At 44.8% G+C, this 21,559-nt stretch overlaps 2 protein-coding genes across 5 annotated transcripts in view; one reads left to right on the forward strand and one right to left on the reverse strand.

Moving 5' to 3' along the window:
* LOC125940604 (uncharacterized) overlaps window positions 1-7,411 on the forward strand; it is a 157,755-nt gene extending 150,344 nt beyond the window's left edge. Inside the window, exon 2 of the mRNA XM_049656971.1 lies at window positions 7,282-7,411. Within this exon, the coding sequence (XP_049512928.1) occupies window positions 7,282-7,386 (105 nt within the window). The 3' untranslated portion in view covers window positions 7,387-7,411. The remainder of the gene's footprint in view (window positions 1-7,281) is intronic.
* The window catches only part of LOC119466406 (WAG22 antigen-like), a 245,932-nt gene that overhangs the window by 134,450 nt on the left and 89,923 nt on the right, over window positions 1-21,559 (reverse strand). The window lies entirely within an intron of this gene.

Genomic DNA, 21,559 nt, shown 5'->3' on the forward strand with positions numbered 1-21,559 from the left:
GACTTAGCGAGAAACTCTTACGTCGCTATTTCGGACCATATAAGATCATCCGACGTATTCGCGCATTGGACTATGAGGTCGTGCCAGACGGTATTTCGCAATCACAGCCGCGCCGCGCACGACCTGAAGTCATCCACGTGGTGCTTCTTAAGCCTTTCTACGCCCGCTGAGGAACTTAGGTCCTTTGTTGCTTTGTTATTTTTGTCCCTTTCTGTACCCGTGGTTTTGTTTTCGCTTTCGTGTTTGTAGCATCGGGACGATGCTTTTTGAGGGGAGGGTATTGACACGTATACATGTTTATCTTTCACCGGTGGCCGCTTTCCACCGGCTAAGAAATGTTAAAGGTTATCGCTCGGCGCAGGACGCGCCTGTATCGGAAGTTTCCAGAACGTTATCGATGCTTCTTTCCGTTGCCTGTTTTCACCGACGCTTATGTTATCTGATTGTATGACCGACGCGAATTGCCTAGAACTTTTTGGAAGACCCGCGGGCATAAGGGATTAATCTGGAACCTTCGATGACTCAGGTATAAAAGCCGATGCGTTTCGCCGCTGATGAGATTTTCGACGATCGCCGACTGTGTCCGCCGCTATCGTTGTGCTTTGAGTGGAGCTTGCTTTTGTGGGCACAGGTTCGCCCAATAAACAAACAGTTTCGTCATAAACAGTTTTACGACTGTTTACTTCAGCCTCACTACTACGTGACGCGCATTACATTTACCAGAGTGCTCTGAAACAACCAAATATGCCATAAATGTACCGCTTCTGCTATAAAGTAAATATTTTTGTGTTTCAGCGGTGCTGCTGCGGGTGCAGCTGGAGGTGCGGCAGCAGAACAGGGACGTCCTGCATGAGCTGCAGCAGCTCAGGCATGAGGTACGGGTCATGTCTGAGAGGCTGGATGAAATTGAGCCTCTCAACATGACCCGTGCAGTGTATCAGCCTGCCTTGTCGACGGTGCCTCCAGTTATTCCTCGGCTACCTGCCGACAATATTGAAGAATTGGAGGCAGCAGAGGCAGCCGTGCGAGATGAGGCTGTGGCGACCAGCTTGGTTTGTACTGCCTTTTTATTTTTAATTATAAGGCTATATGTAACATGTGGAAGTTCTGTGCTGTTTCATGAAACATGCTGTGGGTTCTATGTAAAGGAACTTTGCATCGCAGACACTAAAGATTTCATGGAAACAATTTGTTCCCTGCTGTATAGTTTCTAATGACATATTTGGACTGGACCTTAGTTTCTTTAACATGCATCTAAATCTAAGCGTACACTAGTGTTCTTGCGACGAGGCCTCATCGAAATGTGACCATGACTGTCAAAATCTAATCTTTGACCTCCAGCTCAGCACCGCAACGCCATAGGCACTGAGCTACCGTAGTGGCTTGCTGAATCGGCGATTTCCAACAGCTCTCCGTAGAGATACATTTATGAAGCAGGAGGAAGTCGTTAAGTTAATAAAAATTCATTGCTGATATAAAACGCAAACAGTGGAAGCTTTCTATAGAAGGGCACAATGCAGAGCACTTGTGAATAAATTCTTTTTGTTGGACGAGTTGGCGCATCGTGAATGATAAATAGCAGTGCAAACAAGTGGGACACAGTACAGGAAAAGGGGTGCAATGATGATCTGTATATACTGCATTTACCTCATTTTAATCTAAAGTTTTGTTTTCTAAATAGAGTTTGAAAATTACATTGCACTTGGATATTAAATGAAAACCACATTTTCAGCAAGTCTAGTGTACCTGTTGTCGAATTGCCTCATTGAACTAACATGTTTTTTTTTCTTGTGCTACAAGCCCATGAAACAAACTCCTAAACTATCCAGTTTCATGCAATGGTTCAAAGCATTTTCTAGAGCACTAGTAATTCTTTTAAGAATTTGAACCCACATACCCTGCGGCCCCTGTTACTTTTCATTCCACTCCTCTGATTTTTCTGTGCTTTGTTTTATCTGCTACTATGCTACATTATGTAAGACAATTTATGCCCTACAGATTGAATAAGTGAAATTACGTATTTACTTGTTTAATGCACGCGCTCTCATAATGAACGCACCCCCAACTTTCGTCGTCAAAATTTCGTTTTTTTTTCTCCCGCATAATGAACGCACCCTGAACTTGCTGCCGTGAAGTAGGAGAGACACAGTGCGATTCAGTGTCCGATATGGCATTCGGTGGGTACGATTGTATCGGACGCCGAATTGTACGTGTCTCCTACTTTTATCGCGGTAGCAATCATACGGACACTCCAGGTGCATTTTTGAAGTCGGCACCAATGATCGCGGCTCTATCCCGCGTTCGAGGGAAAAAAGCGGGTAGGAAACGCGCCGTATTTCGTCGTGTGCATAGCGCCGCTGGGCGGGGAGGGAGGCGGCACAGCAACTGCACATTGCATGGCCGCGCATGCCCTATCTTGAAAACGATCTGCGTCGGGGGCCGAGTCTTCGTGCGTACTCCGTTATCACCGCTCAGTTTGCGTTGAAGCGATACCCAGCAGGAAGGTCACTTCGCTCGCTGTTGCTGCAGCACTTCCTCACACCACTCTTTCGACAGTGAGTTTCCGCGGTCATCGAGTGTGATTGGTTCATGTTTGCCTGTGCGCGCTGACACCATGGTGGTTAAATTACTTTGGAACTTTATACGGGCGATATAACTACTATCTTTACTTCCTATAGCTGTCTGCGCATTTGCTATCGCAATCGATGGTTTGCCTTTATGACGAAACTGCGGCTTTCTTTAGAGGTGGCCGCGGAAAAACAAATTGTTCAAAATTTTACCCTGCATAATAAACGTACCTCCCCAACTTTGCGCATAGTTTCAAGGAAAAAAAGTGCGTGCAATATGCGAGTAAATGCGGTATTGTAATGGGGGTACCCCATTTTCTATGCCTAAATGACAATGGTTGGGAAAGTCTGTCAAATTGCGAACAGCTCGAACCATTGCATTGAACATTCATGGCAAAAACAGATGCTGGCCATAGAAAGAACACGGCCCCCGTGAAGGGGAAATAGCATTGTTTTATGTTTTTTCACCTTGGTTGCCATCTATTTAGTTTTTTATATGCTTTTTCCCACCCAGTTTAAACCCGCAATAAATGTAATGCAGACCAAAATAGTGTTGTTGAAGGTGTTATATGTTCTGCCTTCCCCATGAAGCCTTGTTCACTGACATAGTGGTTGGCCAGTCAGTGAACAAGGCTTCTGCGTAGAAGCCAAAACATCCTTTCGACAAGCAAGTCGAAGCAAGTGTCAAGCCTTCCAATGTCTTACGTGGTTGCCTTCTGTGCCATGATGTTATGAGAGGGAGAAAGCTAAACGAAACCTGGCTGTACAAAAACTAGCATAAATTAAATATTTAGCGCACTGTGGGGTATGCCAGTATATTTATGGGGTTTTAGAGTCCGGCACCTTTACGTAAATGGACAGGCAACAGCTCAGAACATGAATTGAGAAAACCGCCTGTGGAAAAATGACCTATCCTACTGGTTAAAATAAGCGAAGTTCTTTTCATTAAATGTGGATTTATATTTTTTTTCTTCCCCAAAAGTTGCCAAAAGTGACGCTTGGCGCCCAACATGGCAAAAACATGAAGTGCATAAGTGGCCCGCAGAGGAGGGAAAACTGGGACAACTTGGTATTGATTCATGGTAAATAAGGAACAACAGCGCACTGAAAACGTAGACGAAGGGAGACTTGACACACCATATGTGCTGACTTTCAACTGGTAAATTTATTGAGTGAACGAGTTTATGAACACTTACTGCGCATGCACCTGCAAGGCAGTGAACAATTCATGAGAAGCACTCGTGGTTAGATCAGGTGATACTAAGCAATAATGAATTAACAAAAATAAAAACCATCACACTGCTCGGCTGTCAACGATTTGCGTGGTCTATAAAGGAAATTTCTCTTTCTTGGAAGACTTTTGTAGGCTGACTAATGCAACCTGGTCCTGCTTTCTGTATTCTATGGGCCTCGCAAATTTCATGCGTCAATTGGTCTGTGTGGCGAAAAAGAATTTCGGTCCGAGAGAATTCTGCAGTGCACCCGACTTGCCAAATATGAGGGGCAAAAGTGCATTTTGGTGCCCCCCGAGGCGCACGTTTACACACCGCCCTGATTGTCCCACGGACACTCGGCCACAGGTGAGGGGGATGCTGTACACGATTGTAGTGGCGCAAGGCACATGCATATTAGTGTGCCTTACAGGGCAGACATTTTTTTTTGCATTTGCACCGTTCTCCAAACATTTTGTAACTGCTGCGCAGATGCTACCCACTTTCGTTCTGGCTAAAAAAATCTATGCCAAGCCACGATCCCCCCCCCCCACCCCTTATGTTGTTTCAACCTGTGCGAACGCTAGTGTCCATAGCATGCTTTAATTCTTGCACGAACTTTCCACAAGACAGCGTGCTATTGTTGTCTTGTGGAAAGCTTGTGCGAAGAGTGAAGTTTGGAGAGGAAAGATGCGGCACCAAGAAGCAAGCCATTAGTCATACATCCACTAGCGTTCGCACAGGTTGAAGGGGGGGGGGGAAGGGGGATAGTGGCATGGTTTAGATTTGTTTTGTTATTTTCAGCAAGAAAGAAAGTAGGTGGCGTCTGCCCTGTAAGGCACACTAACATGTGTGTGCCTTGCGCCACTGCAATCGTGTACAGCATCCCCCTCACCTGTGGCCGAATGTACGTGGGACAATCGGGGCGGTGTGTAAACGTGCGGCTCAGGGAGCACCAAAATGCACTGTTTGCGCCTCGCATTTTGCAAAGCATTGCCATGACTGCAGGTGCACTGCAGAATTCTCTAGGACCGAGATTCTTTTTCGCCACACAGACCAATTGAAGCATGAAATTTGCGAGGCCTATAGAATACAGAAAGCAGGACCAGGTTGCATTAGTCAGCCTGCAATAGTCTTCCTAGAAGAAATTTCCTTTTTAGACCACGCAAATTGTTGACAGCAGAGCAGCGCGACGGATTTTATTTTTGTTAATTCATTATTGTTTAGTATCACCTGATCTAAGCAGAAGTGCATGTCATGAATTGTTCACTGCCTTGCAGGTGCATGCGCAGTAAGTGTTCATAAACTCTTTGATTCAATAAACTTACTAGTTGAAAGTCCGCACTTGTGTATCTACGTGTCCCTAGGCTTTCAGGACACTGTTCCTTATTTACCATGAATAAGAGGCCTATGACGTGGATTTCTATTATTGTATGGGGTTTATGGCATTCTTATTACTATTGAAATGCAGTCTACATTTTTCTGTTATTTTTTTACCTTACAATGTGCTGATAAGCCTTCGGTTTTAGTGAGCAGGAAAGCGGCACTGCCTTTGTTCTTGATGAGTTGGTTTGGTAAGTCTATCGACAGAATAATGATAGCGGGGGCCAGGAAGCCATGATGTAGGCGTGTATTTGGGGGGAAAACGCTGTACAAGTGTAAGAAGGTCGTACGACAATGCAAACTTATTGTACCAGCTTTATATTTTCAAAAGTGGTTGGAAAGGCCAAAATGTAGGCAGGTAACTGCAGTTGCACTCACTCCTGTGAAAGCAGAATGATAGGCTGCTTTCAGAATTTGCGAAACCGCAGGTGCAAACTTTGCTGAGGGTTAGCTTTTGGTTATCACAAAACTAGGTCTTTAAAAATTGCTCGTCAGTCCCTTTAACGGCAAAATGTGAAGGTCTGAAAATATCATGTCGGTATGCCTTTAAGCTGTTTTGTGCCACACGTATCTGACTTTCCTGCACTCTAATGTCACATCCCCTAATTATGCATTGGGAATTTGCATGTGAGTAGAATTGGTGCGCTTACAAATGATAGTGAAAGCTTGGAGAAGCAGTTAATATGAAACATAGTTACTGTGCTAAGGGTTACGAAAAACAAACATGAAATGCACAGAAGAGACAAGATCTGATGCACTTCGTGTTTGTGTTTCTTTCAGTAGCGCTTAAGTGTTGTGGAGGCACATTTACAATTAAAGGGCATTGCGTCACAAACCTCTTCCAGCAAAATGTTTTGCTTTGCACTCAGCTAAAAATTCACATGGCAATACATTATATTCTGGTAGTATTGGGTAGATTTTTCAACTTGAAAACATTGCCACATACAATGCTCATTTCCACATCTCTGGCAATGTTTGTCTTTTGCAGTGCAAGCACCTCCTGCAAATAGGAGTGAAGTCGCTGCGCGAGGTGGCATCGAATGACACGATGACTGAAATGGCGCACCCCGTCCAAGTGCTTTACAGCCTTCATAGCAGGAAGGGGAAGAGGGCATTCATCAATTTGAAGTTATGCCAGATAGCCACAGGTAAAGCTTCCTTAGTCATCCTTTTGCATTGTTGAAGTATTGTGTATACAGCCGAACTCCTCTACAGCGAAATGGCTTGCATAACAAGAAATTGTCCTTGCCAAAGTCCTGTCTTTCATATGAATTCTCAACTTCTACAGCGAAGAAATTTGGGCGTCCCTGTTGGCTGATTTCATTTTTTACTATGAAAGCCACATACTCAGTCACCACTGCCCTTGCAGAAATTGCGAAAGTGTGCTCTGCACTAGCACCAATGGCAGCTTAGGTGAACTGCTTGACAAGCATGCCAATGAATTGCATCACACCAGGCCGCTTACACGTTTAGCACCAGCGGGTGAGACAGTTGAATATGTCTCGGTTAGTAAAGACATGGTGTGATCATCACTGATGACGTTAACGCTATGTTAGGGTGGAAAAACAGGAATGTCAACGAAGGCAACAGGGATGAAGATCCAATAATGGACCAAGAATTTTCATGGCAGGGAAGGCGATTGCAGCATTTAATTATCCACAGCATCACTTTGCGTATCCTGCATTTCGCCGCTGAGCATGCTGTGAACCTCGATTCAATAAGGTTGGCTGCAGTTGCCAATTCTGTCAGGTGAACTGTGTGCTAAAGACTTGGTAACTTATTTCACTAAGTCTCGAGTTCATGTTAAGGTTTTATTTTGTTGAATGTGTTTGCCTGCTCTATTGTGGGTGATCTCTGCTCTATTGTGGGTGCATGTTGTATGTACTAATTGTGGTCTTTGTATGTGTGCAAATGTCATCTGTGCGTAAATGGGGGCCGACCTGACAGAAGCACAGGACTTCATTAAGAGGTGGTTGCCAGGGTCTGTGGACAGGGTTGGTGGCTGGAAGAGGCGTTTCGCAGAAACGTTTGCAGCAGAGCAGCCCAATGATCCCTCCCTTCGGGGCCGGAATCATTGCCTGCCCACTGCTGCCCTCTCCCTGCCCCACCCTTGCCTTCAGGTCCCTGGCGGCCCCTCCTGTCCGGCTGCTGCTGCCCCTGCTCCTTCCCCTGCTGCCCCTGCCTCTCCTCCTGCTGCTGCCCCTGGAGCTGAGCACCCCTACTGATGCCTGCATCAGTTCAAGAATTATATTGTAAATAGTACTGTAAATATTATTCTAAATAAATTTTATTTTCGTTTATGCTTTGCGTGTGTCTGCAGGAAGTCTCCTTCCCGCACTTATTTCCATCACGTTTTCTTCGCTACTACTTGTATAGGCAGTAAGCTAGCATACAAGCAACAAAATGGCTGAGTACAGGCTATGCTTGAAATACACTGGATACAAAATGGCTGAGCACCGGATATTCTTGGAATGCATTGGATGCAAAATGGCTGAGCACTGGATGTTCTTGAAATATGTTGGATACAAAATGGCTGAGCACTGGATATTCTTGAAATGCATTAGATACAAAATGGCTGAGCACTGGATATTCTTGAAATGCATTAGATACAAAATGGCTGAGCACTAGATATTCTTGAAACACGTTGGATACAAAATGGCTGAGCACTGGATATTCTTGAAACTCTTTGGATACAGAATGGATGAGCACTGGATATTCCTAGAACACGTTGGATACAGAATGGCTGTGCACTGGATCTATGCGTGAACTACATTGGACACTACAATGGCAAACTGTACAGCCAATCTTGGCTCGAACAGTGGGTGGACGTTGGATCGGGTTGCACTAAGCCATGATGCCATGACTGAGCCAAAATTCGTACCAATTTCTGCGAGCATTAGACCATGCTTGGCCCATTGCTGTCGTGCTGCCTGGGCAAACACACACACACACACGCACACACACACACACGCTCGAATAATTAACAAAAAATCACTAATTATGTTTTTAAATAATTACCTGATGGCCCATATTGCAATTTACAAAGTGTAGCCATGGAGTTCGGAAGGCGGATTCACTTAGAATTAATTCTCAGGATGATACCAGTTTGGAGATATTAATTCCCGAACTTTCCGGAAAAATGCATTGGCGTTCCAGTTAAATGTGTGCTTCAATGCAAAAAGCGACGTTTTGTTAAGAACACAACTGGAACGCCTATGCATTTCTCCGCAAAGTTAGGGAATTAATATCTCGAAGCTGGTGTCATCCTGAAAATTCGTTTTAAGTGGATCCGTCTTGTGAATTCCACGGCTACAATTTCCAAAATCAAAAAATGATGGCTGACTAATGGGGTAGCACACGAGGAATAAGGAATATAAACAGGGATAAGGTGCCTCAGAAAGGCTGGCCAACGTTTCGATAGGAGGACCTATCTTCGTCAAAGGCGGCCTCGTCATCCTCGGCGGGTTAGTTTTAAAGGGTTAGTGGAGTGACGTCACGTCGATGTCCGCTGTGGCTGTGTGTAAAGGGAGAAACTGAAAAGAAAATGAGCGCCGGCGCTTGACTGGCTAGGCGCGGTTTCTAAGACGAGGGGACAAGAGCGGGAGAGCGAGAAAGTGACAAAAAAAATTATATTAAAAAAAGAAAAAAAAAACCACCGTCAGAGGGGGTTGGGGGAGCGAGAGGCGAGTGAGCGTTCGGAGGAGTCGTGGTCGGCGTGCGTTTGGGGTCCCTGAAGAGCCGGTCAGTGTGTAGGTCACAATACGAGTTGAAAGCATGACTTGAGTAGCGTAGCATCAAGGCATCGGGTAATTTTGTGGTTGACAGGGAGCAGCTTGGTCCGTCAAGGGACGTTAGCCTCACTAGTTCGCCCTAGGCGTCGTCGCGGCGGTATACAGAATTGGCGAGACCTTGTGTGGTCAAGGCGCCGAAAACGGTATCCTGGCGTCTGGGATTTTGGACTGTCTCGGTGTGGATCTCGTGTGGAGAAAAAAAAAAGAAAAAAAAAGAAAACGCGCGTTTGAGGAAAAAAAAACCGGCGCAGGAGGGTGACAGTGTAGAAAAAATATAATTCCAAATTTAAACCTGGGGGGGGGAGACAGGTGTACCTGGAAAAGCGCTCGTATGGTTGATCAATGCGTAAAAGCATGGAGGACGATAATCAACTGAGTGGTAGGGGAGATGCAGGGAAGAACTGGAAATGGAAGAATAGGTGAGGTTGAGGGGAAAAAAAGAAAAAAAAAGAAAAAAAAAACCGGCACAGGTGAGTGACAGCGGAAGAAATATAATTTGAAACATGAACACTGAGGGGACAGGTGTACCTGGAAAAGCGTTCGTATGGTTTATCAATAAGTAAAAGCATGGAGGAGGATAATAAATTGAGTGGTAGGGGAGATGCAGTGAAGTGGAAATGGAAGAATAGGTGAGGTTGAGCATCGAGATTAGCTGGAGGTTTAACTTGTTTTGCGCGTTTGTTAATGGTATAACAATTTAAGGTTTATGTTACTGCTTTTAGCGATTCTAAGTTGCCACGCGATAAATTCATCCCCGTGGGGTGCAGGCATTTAAACTTGTGTATGAGGTATGATTCTGTATATTTTCTCTCGCGAGGTGAACGAAAATTTGTTTGTAGTATATAGAGTCTTGCTTCATCAAATATATGGCCGTGCTCATTGAAGTGGCTGGCTACTGCTTTAGGTAAATTGTGTTTTGTATCTGCGCGATGGCCGTTGAGTCTCGTGTGCATTTCTTGTCCAGTCTCACCTATGTATTGCTTGTTACAAGTGGCACATTCTAGACAGTAGACTACGTTGCTTGACGTGCAGGTGAAATTCGCAGTTACCTTGTGAATGTAATCTGACGCTGTACTTTTTACTGTAGTAGTAGATTGAATATGTTTGCATGTGGAACACCTGGAGCGGCCACAGGGACCGGATGTTGGCTTCGTCTTTGTCCTTAGTTTGGCGTGTACAAGAATGTCCTTGAAATTACTGTTCCGTCTGTAGGCTACTCTGGGCGGGTCGGGAAAGATCTTATTAAGTTTCTGGTTGCTGGTGAGAATTGGGTGGTATTTCCTGAGGATATTGTTCACGTTGGGGAGTGCGTTTGAGAATTTAGTAGTAAGAAGAGGCGTTGTTGTCCTTGTGATCTTAGGGCGGGGTTTGAGGACCTTGGCTCGATCAAGCTTGGTTGCAGCGGTGTAGGCTTTCTGAAGGGCAGTGTTCGGGTAGTTCCTGCTTGATAGGGTTTCCTTAAGGTGATCGAGTCTGTCTATGTAGTCATGGTTTTCAACGCAAATGCGACGAAGTCGTGTGGCTTGGCCTTTAAAGATACCTTGTTTGCAATGTCTGGGATGGTGGCTTGTATAGTCTAGGTACTGTTGTTTATCAAAAGGTTTTCTATACAGCGTTGTCTTTAGTGTCCCATTATCAATATATATTGTTGTGTCCAGAAAGTTTATGCGCTCATTTGAAGATTCCGATGTGAATTTTATTGTTGTGTGAAAAGAATTTAGGAAAGTTACAAATTTATCTAAACTTTCCTGACCATGTTCCCATATTATGAATATATCGTCTATGTATCGTAGGTATGTGTGGGGCTTGTGCGTGCAACGAGATAGGAAATCCGTTTCTAGAGTACCCATAAATATGTTGGCGTAGGTTGGTGCAAAAGGTGTGCCCATACTTGTCCCATGTATTTGTAGATAGTAATTTTCCTCAAATTCGAAGTAATTATATGTCAGAACTAGTTCAAGAAGAGACAAGTATACTTCAATAGAGTGTTGTGCATTGTGTTTGGACAGCGTTTCTTTTATCGAGTTTAAACCATCAGGGATTGGAATGTTGGTGTACAGGGCCGTGACGTCTAGTGTTGCGAGAATTATGTTTTGCGGTAGTGTGCCTTTTGTATTAATGTCCTCTATAATTCTGAGTAGATGGGGGGTATCTTGTACAAATGACGCAAGTGTTTTCGGAAAGTCACCAAGGAAGTGGTTAAGAAATGTGGAGAGGCTTTCTGTCGGGGTGTTGTTGTTCGATACTATCGGACGCCCTGGGATATTAGCGGTGTGAAGTTCAGTGGGTGGAATTTTATGAATTTTCGGAAGGAGGTAGAAGCGTCCTGCAGCTTTGTTGCTTGGTTTAAGAAATTTGAATTCTGACGGTGTTATCAATTCATCATCCAAAAGTGATTTCAGCCTGTTGGTAATTTTCAGTGTGTATGGTAACGTCGGATCATTGTCTAGCTTACGGTAATGTTCAGGGTTGTTTAGCTGTCTGTAAGCCTCGTGCTTGTACTTATCTATCGGCCAAATAACTATACTTCCACCCTTATCTGCTTCCTTAATGACAATGTCGTTCCGGCAACTAAGATTTGAAATGATACGATTCTCTGATGAAGTTATGTTTTTAGGTCGCTTAGCTGTCTTGGATTGGCTTATAATTTCTTTAGTAACAGTTTTGAGGTATAGGTCGAGTTCTATGGCTTGTTCTGGTTCAGGAGTCCAAGTAGATTGGGCTCTAAGTGGGGTCGTCCCGGTGTCTGGTGCGTTGTTGTCGGCGAAAAAATGTCTTATCCGCATTCGTCGGGAAAATTCCGAAAGATCCTTGTGAAGCTCAAATTCATTTATTGTGTTGTTCGTGGGACAAAAGTTTAGGCCCTTGCTAAGTACGTCTATTTCTTCCCTACTTAATGTTTTTGAAATATCTACAACATTAGACTGATTTAATTTTGGGGAGCCTTCAGCCACGTCTGCTATTTGTAGATTCGAGCTCCCTTTTGTTGGCGTGAGGTAGCCGTTTGCCTGGAAGGTTGTTTTCTGATTGAAGTTCGCTTTCTTCCTCCGTTTTTGAACCAGTTTTCGAGACTGTGCTTCGTGGTACTGTTCTAAATCTTTCGTCTCATCTGGTGTCAGAGCTATGTTCTGAAGTCTATGGTTAAAACTTTCCAGTTGTTCTTCGCAGTGTTCCGTGAGTATATTCAAAAGTGAGAAGGAGGCATTGTTTAATGTTGTCTGCCAGTTTGCACGATGATGGGGTGGGAGTGTTCCTAGAGCTGGTATAGCCTTCAGGGTTAGTCCCTTGGGGATTATATTGTTCTGTGTGCAGTCTGTGTACGTTTTCAGATGAAAAGTGTAACTCACACGTTTCTTGGTAAGTTTTCTGGCCTGCAGAAATTCTGTACTGCGTGGCTGAGAGTGGTTATTAACTTTCAATGACTGTCATTTATTTGCCTTTTGGCGGGTAGATTTGCGTGTCGTTTGCTTCTGTTTAGCAGGTTTGTTTCCGCATGCCTCACTTAGTTCCACCTCTGTTTCTGTTTGAGTCTTTGCGTGTGCAGGCGAGCGTGTTGGTGTCTGTGTGAATGTTTCGGTTATGGATTTTGTGTTGTCTGTGACAGTTGTGTCTGTTTGTACTGCCATTGCGTGTGCAGGCGAACGTGTGGGTGTCTGTGTGAATGCTTCGGTTACGGATTTTGTGTTGTCTGTAACAGTTGTGTCTGTTTGTACTGCCGTTGCGTGTGCAGGCGAGCGTGTGTGTGTCTGTGTGAATGCGTCGGTTATGGATTTCGTGTTGCCTGTAACAGTTGTGTCTGTTTGCACTGCCGTTGATTTCGTCTTTGGAATAACATGTGCGCGGTGGCTCGTTTCACAATGAGTTGTACGTGTGCCCGAAGTGACTGTTGCAGTTGTGTTGTGCGGGGTGGCAGTGTCGGTAGGGTTAGATTTACAGAGTGTTTTTCTGTACTTGTCCTTAATAAAGGATTTGATGTTTTCGGAAGCTAGATGTATTCCTCTGGGGTTCAGATGGAAGCCATCCCAAGCTAGGTGTTCATGCGGTGCTTCGTGTATTTCTGCGTGGTGCATTGTGTCGACGTTCTTGTGGACGTGTTCTAAGTTAAATATTAACGAGTTGAGTTTGTTGATTTCCTCATTGTGTTTCATGAGCTTGTTAGTTTGGTGGATTAGTGGTCGGTGTTTGTTTTGTAGGCGGGGAGCAACCGTTGTCACGGTTATGTGTGCGTTTGGGCGAGCTGTTTGTATGGTGCGTATTACGTCGTTCATGGACTCGATCGTTTCCGTGGCGTTGTGTGTGTTGAGGTTGTTAGTGCCTACATTGATGATGAAGTGTGTGGTGTCCACTGGTGCGTCACAAACTAATGGAAGAATAACTAATGTTTGCGCCCCGCTCAAATGTCTTATGTACGGCGCGTGTGGTCCGGGTGGAAAGTATTTCATCAGGTACTTGTACTGGCTATCTGCAAGGATCGCTACATGTGCAAAGGATAACAAGGGGCACTTACCCTGTTCCGTCATTGTCAGCTGGTCTGGAAATCCAAAATCAAAAAAAGATGGCTGACTAATGGGGTAGCACACGAGGAATAAGGATTATAAACAGGGACAAGGCTTGGGATGGCTTCTATCTGAACCCCAGAGGAATACATCTAGCTTCCGAAAACATCAAATCCTTTATTAAGGACAAGTACAGAAAAACACTCTGTAAATCTAACCCTACCGACACTGCCACCCCGCACAACACAACTGCAATAGTCACTTCGGGCACACGTACAACTCATTGTGAAACGAGCCACCGCGCACATGTTATTCCAAAGACGAAATCAACGGCAGTGCAAACAGACACAACTGTTACAGGCAACACGAAATCTATAACCGACGCATTCACACAGACACACACACGCTCGCCTGCACCCGCAACGGCAGTACAAACAGACACAACTGTTACAGACAACACAAAATCCATAACCGAAACATTCACACAGACACCAACACGCTCGCCTGCACACGCAAAGACTCAAACAGAAACAGAGGTGGAACTAAGTGAGGCATGCGGAAACAAACCCGGTAAACAGAAGCAAACGACACGCAAATCTACCCGCCAAAAGGCAATTAAATGACAGTCATTGAAAGTTAATAACCACTCTCAGCCACGCAGTACAGAATTTCTGCAGGCCAGAAAACTTACCAAGAAACGTGTGAGTTACACTTTTCATCTGAAAACGTACACAGACTGCACAAAGAACAATATAATCCCCAAGGGACTAACCCTGAAGGCTATACCAGCTCTAGGAACACTCCCACCCCATCATCGTGCAAATTGGCAGACAACATTAAACAATGCCTCCTTCTCACTTTTGAATATACTCACGGAACACTGCGAAGAACAACTGGAAAGTTTTAACCATAGACTTCAGAACATAGCTCTGACACCAGATGAGACGAAAGATTTAGAACAGTACCACGAAGCACAGTCTCGAAAACTGGTTCAAAAACGGAGGAAGAAAGCGAACTTCAATCAGAAAACAACCTTCCAGGCAAACGGCTACCTCACGCCAACAAAAGGGAGCTCGAATCTACAAATAGCAGACGTGGCTGAAGGCTCCCCAAAATTAAATCAATCTAATGTTGTAGATATTTCAAAAACATTAAGTAGGGAAGAAATAGACGTACTTAGCAAGGGCCTAAACTTTTGTCCCACGAACAACACAATAAATGAATTTGAGCTTCACAAGGATCTTTCGGAATTTTCCCGACGAATGCGGATAAGACATTTTTTCGCCGACAACAACGCACCAGACACCGGGACGACCCCACTTAGAGCCCAATCTACTTGGACTCCTGAACCAGAACAAGCCATAGAACTCGACCTATACCTCAAAACTGTTACTAAAGAAATTATAAGCCAATCCAAGACAGCTAAGCGACCTAAAAACATAACTTCATCAGAGAATCGTATCATTTCAAATCTTAGTTGCCGGAACGACATTGTCATTAAGGAAGCAGATAAGGGTGGAAGTATAGTTATTTGGCCGATAGATAAGTACAAGCACGAGGCTTACAGACAGCTAAACAACCCTGAACATTACCGTAAGCTAGACAATGATCCGACGTTACCATACACACTGAAAATTACCAACAGGCTGAAATCACTTTTGGATGATGAATTGATAACACCGTCAGAATTCAAATTTCTTAAACCAAGCAACAAAGCTGCAGGACGCTTCTACCTCCTTCCGAAAATTCATAAAATTCCACCCACTGAACTTCACACCGCTAATATCCCAGGGCGTCCGATAGTATCGAACAACAACACCCCGACAGAAAGCCTCTCCACATTTCTTAACCACTTCCTTGGTGACTTTCCGAAAACACTTGCGTCATTTGTACAAGATACCCCCCATCTACTCAGAATTATAGAGGACATTAATACAAAAGGCACACTACCGCAAAACATAATTCTCGCAACACTAGACGTCACGGCCCTGTACACCAACATTCCAATCCCTGATGGTTTAAACTCGATAAAAGAAACGCTGTCCAAACACAATGCACAACACTCTATTGAAGTATACTTGTCTCTTCTTGAACTAGTTCTGACATATAATTACTTCGAATTTGAGGAAAATTACTATCTACAAATACATGGGACAAGTATGGGCACACCTTTTGCACCAACCTACGCCAACATATTTATGGGTACTCTAGAAACGGATTTCCTATCTCGTTGCACGCACAAGCCCCACACATACCTACGATACATAGACGATATATTCATAATATGGGAACATGGTCAGGAAAGTTTAGATAAATTTGTAACTTTCCTAAATTCTTTTCACACAACAATAAAATTCACATCGGAATCTTCAAATGAGCGCATAAACTTTCTGGACACAACAATATATATTGATAATGGGACACTAAAGACAACGCTGTATAGAAAACCTTTTGATAAACAACAGTACCTAGACTATACAAGCCACCATCCCAGACATTGCAAACAAGGTATCTTTAAAGGCCAAGCCACACGACTTCGTCGCATTTGCGTTGAAAACCATGACTACATAGACAGACTCGATCACCTTAAGGAAACCCTATCAAGCAGGAACTACCCGAACACTGCCCTTCAGAAAGCCTACACCACTGCAACCAAGCTTGATCGAGCCAAGGTCCTCAAACCCCGCCCTAAGATCACAAGGACAACAACGCCTCTTCTTACTACTAAATTCTCAAACGCACTCCCCAACGTGAACAATATCCTCAGGAAATACCACCCAATTCTCACCAGCAACCAGAAACTTAATAAGATCTTTCCCGACCCGCCCAGAGTAGCCTACAGACGGAACAGTAACTTCAAGGACATTCTTGTACACGCCAAACTAAGGACAAAGACGAAGCCAACATCCGGTGCCTGTGGCCGTTCCAGCTGTTCCACATGCAAACACATTCAATCTACTACTACAGTAAAAAGTACAGCGTCAGATTACATTCACAAGGTAACTGCGAATTTCACCTGCACGTCAAGCAACGTAGTCTACTGTCTAGAATGTGCCACTTGTAACAAGCAATACATAGGTGAGACTGGACAAGAAATGCACACGAGACTCAACGGCCATCGCGCAGATACAAAACACAATTTACCTAAAGCAGTAGCCAGCCACTTCAATGAGCACGGCCATATATTTGATGAAGCAAGACTCTATATACTACAAACAAATTTTCGTTCACCTCGCGAGAGAAAATATACAGAATCATACCTCATACACAAGTTTAAATGCCTGCACCCCACGGGGATGAATTTATCGCGTGGCAACTTAGAATCGCTAAAAGCAGTAACATAAACCTTAAATTGTTATACCATTAACAAACGCGCAAAACAAGTTAAACCTCCAGCTAATCTCGATGCTCAACCTCACCTATTCTTCCATTTCCACTTCACTGCATCTCCCCTACCACTCAATTTATTATCTTCCTCCATGCTTTTACTTATTGATAAACCATACGAACGCTTTTCCAGGTACACCTGTCCCCTCAGTGTTCATGTTTCAAATTATATTTCTTCCGCTGTCACTCACCTGTGCCGGTTTTTTTTTCTTTTTTTCCCCTCAACCTCACCTATTCTTCCATTTCCAGTTCTTCCCTGCATCTCCCCTACCACTCAATTGATTATCGTCCTCCATGCTTTTACGCATTGATCAACCATACGAGCGCTTTTCCAGGTACACCTGTCTCCCCCCCAGGTTTAAATTTGGAATTATATTTTGTCTACACTGTCACCCTCCTGCGCCGGTTTTTTTTTTCCTCAAACGCGCGTTTTCTTTTTTTTCTTCTTTTTTTTCTCCACACGAGATCCACACCGAGACAGTCCAAAATCCCAGACGCCAGGATACCTTTTTCGGCGCCTTGACCACACAAGGTCTCGCCAATTCTGTATACCGCCGCGACGACGCCTAGGGCGAACTAGTGAGGCTAACGTCCCTTGACGGACCAAGCTGCTCCCTGTCAACCACAAAATTACCCGATGCCTTGATGCTACGCTACTCAAGTCATGCTTTCAACTCGTATTGTGACCTACACACTGACCGGCTCTTCAGGGACCCCAAACGCACGCCGACCACGACTCCTCCTAACGCTCACTCGCCTCTCGCTCCCCCAACCCCCTCTGACGGTGTTTTTTTTTTCTTTTTTTAATATAATTTTTTTGTCACTTTCTCGCTCTCTTGCTCTTGTCCCCTCGTCTTAGAAACCGCGCCTAGCCAGTCAAGCGCCGGCGCTCATTTTCTTTTCAGTTTCTCCCTTTACAGACAGCCACAGCGGACATCGACGTGACGTCACTCCACTAACCCTTTAAAACTAACCCGCCGAGGATGACGAGGCCGCCTTTGACGAAGATAGGTCCTCCTATCGAAACGTTAGCCAGCCTTTCTGAGGTCACCTTATCCCTTTTTATAATCCTTATTCCTCGACGGCTACAATTTGTAAATTGCAATATGGGCCATCAGGTAATTAGCTAAAAACTTATTTAGCGAATCTCTGTTATATACTTGATTATGCATTTCAATTTCTTGTGCAAGTAATGTCCGCCTCTTCGAGTAGACAACCTCACGAACTAGAATTGTGCTAACGGCCACAGGCAACCTTTAAGAATTTTTGAACGTGTTCGCTGAAACACCCTGTATATACATGACCCAATTTACATGCAGTACAGCACTACAGCACAATATGTAGGAATAATGCAACTGAAGCAATAAACGAACAATAATTGAAAGATGCTGCAGATACAGAAAGATAGAGAAAGGGCAATACAAAATGACAACAAAAAGTCTTGCAGTACATGACATTGCTTATCCGTCGACCAGTAGGAAAGGCCATCAGAAAAGAGAAGTTAATTGTCAAGAAAATACAGTTTAGAATTCATTCGTAATATCGACGGACTTTGAGAATGTTGCATATATCAAATAAAGCATACTCATTATTAAGTAAATTAGGAATCTGCCGCTGTAATAGCCGATTACCGTAGTCCTGGTTTTCGCCTTAATACAGTTCCTGGCTCTTAAGATGTAATTAGTTGTGGAATGGTTGGATTTAGCAAGAAAAATTCTCACGGTTACTTATGAATTCTAAAAATGCCTTTTCGGGCAACTTTTGTTTCTATAGACTGCTGACATCCAAGATACTGTGTCGGTGAAAGTTTTGTTCATACATCGATAGGTTGTGAATAATAAGCGCACACTTTTTCTTCATTCGGAATTGTTTCCATGTTAGCTTTAGAAGTGACGCCCCAGATAAGTAGACAGTAGTGGAGTCTAGAATGAGTAGTGGAAAAGTACAGCTGCCGCTTAAAGGGACACTAAAAAGAAACAGGAACTTCAGCTGGAATAAAAGAGCGACCTTCAGGAATGCATGCAGTTTTTGTTCGGTGCAACAATATGACTTATTAGTGGAGAAATTTGTAAACAAATATCAAATATCTCTTACTCAATTTTTCTCACCACAGGTTCGGCGCTGAAGCAGTGCCGTCACGGATTTCATTGCCCTCAGTGAATCAGAGGGCGCCATGATGCGTCACCGCTTGCGTAAACGCCGAGGCTCTGGCTGCATCATAGGCAGCATGGCCGCTTAGGTGTTACCGTTGCTGACGCTGAACTTTGCAGCAAAGAGCTCGCCTGGGAAGCAGGACTGCATTTCATCGACTTCAGTGAAATGGAGCGCGAAATGATCCTCCGTGCTCGTGCGGCAGGCGTTTCCGCGTGCCAAGGTGTAGAGCCGCCGGCCACGCCGACGGAAAGCGAAGCATCCTTTTCGTCGAAGGAAGGCGAGGCGTCCAGTGCGCCAGGCGACGACGTTCCCGATAGAACAAGCGTAGAAAGTTGCGCGCGTACTTGGTATGATTTTTTCGTGGCTTTCTTTAATGACATTCAGCACTTCCCGAGTCGCCAGTATCTGCAGCAGGGGCACTAGTAGGGGATTTGATGAAGGCGACAATGAGGGAATAGCTGCTCGAGAAATGACTGGCCTCTTGGGCACGCCAATAGACTTTCCGAGGGTAGGATATTACAAATAATCCGAGGGCGAGAAAGGCAGAGAGTACACCATCCATTTCTCTGGTTCTTTTGCCGTTTTATCATCGGCAGAGCACTGAATCATTACAAACGCCGGGGCTTATCGTTCGGCACCACATGAAAGGACACAGTCAGGTCACCACTGCCGCTGCCCCAGAACAAGCGCCTGGCACCGTTTATACAGCCCTCAACGCTGCACACTCGAAGCATTTTCTGGCTGTTTCTCGTGAAGTCAGCGTTTTTCAAGCCACGCAACACGCAACCAAACATTGCAACACTGTAGAGCGGAAGAGGCGCGCGCGGTGATGCATGGAGCAAAAACGAAACTATCACGACCGCATGTAGTGCCATGCCATTTTTTCTTTTTATTTTTCGTGGAAACTGAAAAACAAAACACTTTTGCTGCTGCCGTTTGAGGTTTCTTTGAGTGGCCGCGGCCGCTTAATGGCCGTAACGTTAGAACAACCTATGTCCCCATTTTTTGTAGGCCTTCCGCCTAGAGCAAGTACGTTATTGAAGTAATTATATTTCTCAAAGTAAAATGTGTCCGAAAATTCGTAAAGTATGACTTGCACACGACCTACAGACATGGTAGCATTGGATTGTAATTTGAATATATAAGAAAAGCTAGTTTTGTTACGCGGAAACTCAAACACAAACCCCGTTTTCACCAGCCGTTTTTTTTGGGGTTAGCACGCCATGAAAAATCCCGACCAACTAGAGAGCTTTGCTGTAAAAAATTCGCACTTCTTTCCAAACAGCGAAGCACAGAGGGCAAGGCTTATTGTTGCGCTCCGGCTGGTCGGAAGGTGTTACAATACGCGGACATTACATGTTGTCGGTACGTAGTGTGCTAGGAAACTGCTGCGATGTAGCAAGAACCGAGCCCCGGCAGCTATACCAGGCGTCTGAAAACACTAGCATGATTGGCAGCGCAGCCAGCGGCGCTGGAAGCGTCATATTTCTCGATGGTACACGGGATGAGATGAAGCGCACAAGTTTGCATCTCGGCAGAAACGTTTGTGTGCACAACGCTAACGCCAGCAACGGAAGGACGAGCGCAGCCTTGGCTACACTGCAGAGCCGGTTTCGGCTTCGTTGTCTTCGTTTTCCTTGGCTTCGTTGTCCTTGCAGCCGAGTGACGGAGACAAGAACTTTAACTGGTCCTGAGAAACTGTGGCCAGGGGCGCCCCGCAAATTTGTTCGCGCCTCTGGGCAACTTCTAACACTCCTCTTACTGTTTAAATGCGTGACAGTATGGTGGCACCGGCGGTGCGAATGCACTTCGGGGGTCCATAAAATTGCTCTCAGAGAGAGAGAGAGAAGTTTAATGATGCGAAATGCAGAGAGGTCGGCCTGAGGTAAATTCCTCTAGCCAGCTACTCGGCGTTGGGGGAAGGGGAAGAGGGAAAGAAAGAGGGAAAGAAAGAGGGAAGAAAGAAACGCATGATGGGTGACGATGACGAGAAGGATGATGTAAAACATGTGGCAAACAATTTTGCATGCTCAAAGCCTACAGTCCAGGCCCGCACTTTTTAAAATGTTCAGTAACGCCTGGATGGCCTTGACACTCGATTGAGCGTCTGGCGAAGGACCTAAAATAACATCCTCCGACAACGGTGGGCTGTCGAGACGCGTAAAGTTCTTCTTCAACCTTAGACGCTCTTCCACGCACTTAGGGCAGTCACAAAGCATATTGGCCTATAGCCTCATTTACATGGCACAACTCACAGTCTGGAGACTCCGTGCGTCGCATCAGGTGCACGTATCCGCGCGTACACGCTACCCCCAGCCTTAGTTTGTGCAGAAGACTGGCACAGCCGCGTTGAATTTTCGGTGGTAGCCTAAATACATGGTATCGTCCAATCTCTGTAGTCGCCTGTTTCGATTATCCGGATTGTCCCAATGCTTTTTTGTCGATTTTCGGATGACACTGGAGAGGAGACAATTGGCATCCGCTCTTGAAAAAGGAATTGCAAGCATTGACTCTGTTTCTTCGAGTGCTTTCTTCGCTTCGGCATCGGCCAGTTCGTTGCTGTGTATGCC

This window comes from Dermacentor silvarum, chromosome 10 (genome assembly GCF_013339745.2).
Source record: "Dermacentor silvarum isolate Dsil-2018 chromosome 10, BIME_Dsil_1.4, whole genome shotgun sequence".
Classification (NCBI taxonomy): Eukaryota; Metazoa; Arthropoda; class Arachnida; order Ixodida; family Ixodidae; genus Dermacentor; species Dermacentor silvarum.